The 7,207-nt window shown below is 39.2% G+C and overlaps 1 protein-coding gene across 1 annotated transcript in view; it reads right to left on the reverse strand.

Moving 5' to 3' along the window:
• Window positions 1–7,207, reverse strand: part of VPS13C (vacuolar protein sorting 13 homolog C) — a 225,912-nt gene that overhangs the window by 17,775 nt on the left and 200,930 nt on the right. The window contains exons 80-82 of the mRNA XM_018552762.1: window positions 6,526–6,571; window positions 4,713–4,836; window positions 567–681 (exon numbers count right to left, since the gene is read on the reverse strand). Of these exons, the coding sequence (XP_018408264.1) occupies window positions 567–681; window positions 4,713–4,836; window positions 6,526–6,571 (285 nt within the window). The remainder of the gene's footprint in view (window positions 1–566; window positions 682–4,712; window positions 4,837–6,525; window positions 6,572–7,207) is intronic.

Genomic DNA, 7,207 nt, shown 5'->3' on the forward strand with positions numbered 1-7,207 from the left:
TCAGCCTGTGGGAGAAGAACCCCATGGTTCAGGTACGTGGGTGGGCGGGAGGGGTGTTTGCTATGTAACCATGTCAGAAAAATAAACTAAGCCATAAAAGCTTCTTCTATGTCATTGATGGATCATACTGAACTGGTTGCAATGGCTAGTTTTTGCCCATGCCCAGACGGATTTTGCTGCTGACAATTTTTTTTTACTAAGTGAACTTCCACAAAGCAGCAGAGATCAACAAATTGCATATAGTCATTTAAAGCCAATCATTGCTCCTTATGGAAATTCATTTTATATAAAAGGCTACTGATGAAAACTGTTGGTGCAGTGTGGACAGGTAATATTTATAATTACACAAGGCCTCCATCCTTGCCCTAATTCATGGTTTTAGTGAGACAGTTCTTCATAGAAATCAATAATTTCAACATTAATACATGTTACAGCTTTATAATGATATAAGGGCATTGGAAGTCCTGATACTAGGATCAGGAAGTCCTGATATGAAGTCCTGATACTAGGATACACATAGATACAAGTCAACCACTGCTAACACAATATACCTTTCCCGAACATACCTCAAATAAGTTCAGGCCCTGAGCTTCACTTCGATTGTATGGTCTAATTATTCCATCTTCATGAATGAAACGAGGAGGTCGTAGAGGAGATACATCTTCTGTAGATTCTGCCACTCTGAAGACATACGGAAAAAAAAAAGTTGTGGGTTAAAAGGGTGAGCTGCATCTGACAAAATGAAAGCACTTTACTAAGATTTCCGCTAACTGTATTTATGTCAGTTAGCTGTTTACCTGAAGTCACAGCAGTTAAAATTAACTTGCAGCCTTAGCAGAACCTTAGAAAACAGAATGCAGCTTTTCTTCTAAGAAATATTATACTTAAATAACCTACATTAGATCATTTTATTTACTGTACAGAATGGGTTGTAGCTGGATACTGACAAGTCAATTTTTCTCTTAGCATTACTAAGTCTCCAGCTTTCTCCCAAGCACTCAAAAAATGTTCTTCCAAACAAAATCTGTACAAACATTGTTGGTAATTGGTATCCTAAGAAATTTTTATGAAAAAAACCTTATTAGCCAAGTCTTCTAATCATGTTGTCTTTGTAAGTTTTTAAAAGTAAAAATGTAGACAAAAACATCTTCAAGGAAAGCTGTCATGAGAGATACAAAAGGTTTTTCTTTGCTAAATGCTTTCTAGCTGTCTAAGACGTCATCGCTTCTTAAATCAAAGACATAAAACGAGCATACACCAAGTGAAGTCAGAATGCCAAGCAAGTAGCGAGAATGTCAAACTGTTTTTCTCGCATAGCAGGGTTTAATTATCTCCTGGTAAAAACAAAACCCCAAAAAAACTGCCCTTGCAGCACTCTAAGGCTCCGTTTAAATGTATGCGATCCTGCATGTGATCCTGCATGTGATCCGACATGGTTAGGGTTAACTGGTCATTTATGTTTACGGATATGGTGAAGGGCACCCCACCACAAGAGCAGAAAAAGTAAGAGGCTGCAGGTGCCAGACTTGGAGCCAGCGGGATTGGGGATCAGGTACGTAGAAGTCCTTTACACAGGTCCCGCACCAGGAGATCAAGTACATATACCTCACTTCTAAAACTGACTGAAAAGGGAACTGCGTTTCCCACAGCGATCAGATACCCCATTAAGATATCAAATTAAACAGTAACTGGTTGTCCTGAGTAACACAGATATTGAGCCTTTTTTCAGGCTCTTCAATAAGTGAAAATCTGTAAACTCATATATAGAATATCCAGTAGTGGCAAGTTCTCATTAGGTTGTTAATCAAACTTAAAGCTATTTAAAGAATGACCAAATAACAGAGCTTTTGTGATCAACCCATCTATGGGCCACATTAGAAAGATGGCCAGGCAGGCGTTAAATGGCTTTACAATCATTACACATCCTTCAACACATTGCATTTATTTGCTTTGGAGATGTTTAAAACATTTGTCAGAGTATCTCACAGGAAAAGCTGTACAGAAATGAGTCATTTGAAACAAGCTTTTGAAAGACAGACATACATTCATTAGACAAACACAAACCAAATGCTACTAGGAATCTGCTCCATGAAGCTTACAATCTACATGAAATATCCAGAACATAAGAGACACACACACAGACTGGGCATGCTGGTAGATTAGAAGTCTTTTGGTTTCATAAATTCACTGGTGCGTTGAGGGCATGGATTAAACATATTGGCACTGAAGATGGAAGAACAGTGAACCAAGAAGAGCTATAGTATAGTAAACGTCTTCAGTAATTACTTTTTGAATTTGAAGAATCAAGGAAGAGATTCCAAGAAGGCCTGCAAATACAATCTTGACAGAGCAAGAATTATGTATGGCTCCGAGGGTAAAATGCATAACATACTGTATCAAAATGTATCCTAATTGGCTATTAAAACATTGCAAATAGAAAAGAGCTGTGGGGTGGAAAATGACGCACATGTGGTAATTAGAAGAAACCTAGTAGCAGCATCTTCAATGAGTTTAAGCTGGAAAATTACGAAACAGTGAAGTTGTGAAGAGATGCGAGGACCACGTTAGTGACAGCATTGTGGGTATGACAGGTATAAAAGAATGGCAAGACTAAATGAGAGGACTGTGTAAAAAATAAAATGCAGCAAGCAGATGAATTGGTTGCATAATGTCAAAGACTGATAAAGGAAATATTAGCAATGAAATACAAGATAGTTTAAACTTGCAGAATCTTCACCTGCTAAATTCTTTTAAAGTGGACCTTTCACAAAAAATTACATCAGCAGCTCTGCATGCTGATATAAAATCATATTACATGCATTAGTTAAAGAAACAGGTTTTTCATTTGCTCACAGATAGAGTTCATCTACTTCCTGGTCCACTTTGGCACAAATGATGTCATCGTGCCCAAGCATTGCATCCTGGCAATGTTACATCAGCAGACCATTTACGTGAAATCTCATCTGTAATCTCATGGGATCTCATGGGATCTCAGGGAAAGGCAATTTCCTCCCCTGAGATGATGTGCATGGTCACATGTCCTAGTCACATGTGCCAAAGTTCCAGGAAGTAAAGGGACATGGATTAATCTGTCTTTAGTAAAAATGGCCACAGAAGGAAGAAAAGAGAAATAAGGTATACAAAGAATAAAATGCCTGTAATTATATATAAGTATCTGTTTGTAGATTGTCATTACTAAACATTTTTAAAGAAGACTTTGTTGTTATTTTAACGATATGGGTAAAGGTCCGCACAGAGGAGTTCGGGATCGCCAGCGACGGAGGGGGGCACACACCCGCATAATACAAGCGATCGGCGTCTTTAAAGGGTGTGGCCATTGCTGGCTGTTTACATTTCAGGCAGATTTCCACTCGTGCGCTCCGCCTAGTGGAGGGCACGAGTGGAGCGGGAAAAGAGACATTTAAAAACGCCCACCCGCATCAAAGAAGCCGCTGTCCAGCTGTTTAATTACAAGCAAATAGTAAAGTAAATTTACTAATGTAAAAGGCAAAAAATAAAAACCCACAGCCAAATGCACTAAATCCATAAACTAGGTGACACTGTTCTTACACAGAGCCCACAAACTGAAAAAAAATGAACTCTAATCTTCAACCTTGATTCCTGAAGAAAAAAAATACCTGTTAGGGCTGGTAAAAGACCTAACCCCTACTAACTCTGAGAGGACACACCTTGGATTGCTCATTCATTATGGAAGAAAGTCGATAACCATGAGATGGAAACAACATAGTCCTTCTATTACTATTACATAGTACTTCTCTGGAAAAAGTTTATAAACACCAATCTGTCATTACCCTCAGCCCCCTACACTTACAAAGGTTGTGCGAACAAATATGAGAAACTATGGACAACACGAATAGTAAACCCATCAACAGCGGAAAAAAAAACCTTCCACTTCTAGCCTCTTCCAGCCGTAAGATCAAGTGAACGGAGTACTACATTTGACTGCACCCTAAAAATGTTTCACCTTTAAGTGACACCCTTTTCCCATATAAAAAAAAAAAAGGACACAGCTAGTAAGAAGGGTTGCTGTATTGTAATCTTTTAATATGGTAAATGCTCAATGAAGTATCAAAAGCAGCTCTCCTTGGGAAGATGAGCATGCTGAAAAGTTGTAAACCTTTTCTAGTGGGCTCTTAAAAAAGTAAAAGTCTCCTGACTGAACAATTTAAGTTGAAATGAAGCCAAATGCAAGTCAGCAAAACTAAGTGGGGTAGTTTGGGCAGAAACCAACCAGTACTGGGTCAAGAAAAAAAAAAAAAAGGTTTTCTGAGATGGAGAGGGGTGTTTGCCAGGACAAGTCAATGAGTGACATTCTGCTTAGCAAAAGCATGATTGATGCTATGTCAGCCAAATCCTAAATAAGCAGTGGAAACAGATCAATGTAGGGTGCAAACCCTTTGCAAATTAACCATATGGAGCATGCAGAAGCAACCAACAAACACTTGCTAATATACATAAAACACAGGTTAGATGTACATGTGACTACCCCAACATGTTTTTGTTTCTCTCCAAATTAGAATATTGTATTTTGTTATTAAGCCTGCCAAGCCTGAAGAAGGAGCTTTTGAACAGAGTAGCTGAAGACGCATATTATTATCATGTCTCTTTATGCTAGACTAATCTCTCAGTCCTGACACTGGATATGAAATCAGTGGTGGCTGTGCTTCTCCTTTTCTATGGAACATTCATACCTCTGAATCCCCTGGAAGGTGCTGCTTGCCATGTCAATGATTCCACCTGTAGGCCTTGCCACAACACCAACAAGGCCCTTTCCAATTCCTTTGAAGAACCCTGCAGCTCCTTCTTTTTTGGCTCCTGTATGTAATAAAGAAAAGAAAGGTATAGGATTGATCACTATAATATAGGCAAATATAATTATTTAAAGAGCTACAGATAAGCATGTGCAAGTTACTATACAGTATATGTATAAAGATACATAAGATGTATATCGCACAATATTTTACAAGGCTAAACTAAAACTTAAGCCAGGTTTTGCTCTCACTTCTTTTGTCATTAAGTGAAGGGAAACTCCGCAATGGCACACAGATGGCAACAAATGAAAAGTGGGACAGAATTTTCACCACTGCTTACTCTATCCAAAATATTAAATATGTTTGACTTTAAGATATATAGTAATACACTACAATATACTATAAGACCTCTTTAAGGTTCAGCAATGAGCAGGAATCTTTTCACTTTCTGTACCATCGACAGAGGTAAAAGGCACAAGAAGTAAGGAAAAATTTATTCAGCAGGCACACACAGACGAGTATAGAGCACAATTTCTTATTAGAGTGGAAAAGGGTTAAAGCAGAACTTGAGCTATGGGTGCCCACCCCACCACCTAAACCAACCCCCAAGACAATCTTGGGTCTCTTATTAAAAACCCCTAAACAAACCTTTTTCCTGCAGTTTTCTAGCTGGTATGGTGACCTAGAAGGAGGGGGGCACACATTCCTCCTAGACAGAGAGGTGCTCATGTAATGACATGTGAGCGCCGTTCAGACTTTGAGCACTGTGATTCCAGCCTACGTGATAATGCAATCCCAGAGCCCAAAGAGGACTGGCAATGCCGGTGCTGGACCAAGAAGGAAGCTGGGATGTGGAGAAGGTAGGCAAAGTTTGACCTTTTTTTCTTTTTGAAAAAGTAGTGTGAAAGGTAATCAAAAATAAAAAAAGAAGGAAGTTGGAACTTTCCTTTAAAACCTAGGTCAGGTTTTCATTGTTGTCTTCATTCATGCTGAGTATATTCTCCTTACTTTCTGGCCCAGTGAAAGAGGTAATGGGAAATCTCTTCAACATGGACAAAGCCAGCAGTATGAAACTAATAGAGATTCTAACCCATAAAAAAAATGGACTGGAGTAAGCGGTCTGCACTAGGTTATGAGCCACGTTAAGGAAGGCTTTTTTAAAAGGTTGACTATAGTTTAATTACACAATGACTGTCTACAAGATATCAGCTGTGTGCAAGAAAAGTTTGTCCCAGAAATCTGATGGGATCCTGAAACATTTGTATTTATTGCCTGTAAATGCTTTATATAGATGTAATTTAAGATTACTTGCTCTTAATAAACCCTAATATATGCCAGAATTCCTTTTTCTGTACAAATAAAATAAAGCAGTTAACGAACTCTCATTTTCTTTGACAGGAAGCCACAAATCGATCAGTACATTAGAATAAATCATTTGAAAATTACTTGGCTTCAAAACATTCCTCATCTGTAGCATGCATATAGCAAGCATTCCTAAACTCTACAGAGCATTATAGCACGTAAATGATCTCCCCTCTCAAACCAGCTAAAGCCATCTGTTTGCCATAAAGAATGTCTCTATCTCCCACAGTAATTTGAACTATTCCCCCATTGCTTCTAGCAGAGTTGCCAAGCAGTCATGTCAAATAAGCAATTATGGAATATTCGCACAGTCTAACACAATTTGTATACATTCCAATATCCAGGAACAGCATGGGGAAAATGCCAGTGTCGGGATTCATAATGTACCTACCTTCTACAGGCTTGGTAATTATGCCAGTCACTCCACCCACAACACCCTGAAAGAAAGATAAAACAATTAGCTAAAAAAAAGTTATATCTCAACTGCCAGTTATTCTATTACATTGTATTATTAAGAATTGAACTATATGGAGGTTAAAAAAACCAAGACTGCTGATGTATAAAGAGCAATGTGCGTGTCTTGACATTCTCTGGAATCAGATATATATTTCTTCTCAGGGTACATCTCTGTGCATACCAAACATTGGTTGGTGTGGTACAACCATTCCTTTCATTTTTCAGATATATGGAGTTTAAAACCGAACTCTGGGCTCTAACAACAATATACAAGCTAAATCCCTGCTACTGAAATATCCGCAAGTAGATCCAGGCCCGGATTCCCCACAAGGCCACCGAGGCCCGGCCTCGGGGCGGCAGCGGTGTCCTTGTGGGGAAGTTGCCCTCTCTACATTCAGTCCTGCTTTGTACAAGCAGGACTAAACATAGAGTGAGGCAGACGATTTTTCGTTTACATGTGAAATAGGCGATGTCTCCGATTTCACATGTAAACAGTGTGCAGCCTTCTCTCCCTCCCCCCTGCACTTACCTCTCTCCTTTGGTTCCGTCCTCTGCCGCCGAGCCCCGAGTCTCTGACTGCAGTGAGCAGAGCGGCAGGGTTATACGTAAACCCGCCG

The sequence above is a fragment of the Nanorana parkeri genome, unplaced genomic scaffold (genome assembly GCF_000935625.1).
Source record: "Nanorana parkeri isolate BGI_ZX_2015 unplaced genomic scaffold, ASM93562v1 scaffold97, whole genome shotgun sequence".
NCBI classification, from domain to species: domain Eukaryota; kingdom Metazoa; phylum Chordata; class Amphibia; order Anura; family Dicroglossidae; genus Nanorana; species Nanorana parkeri.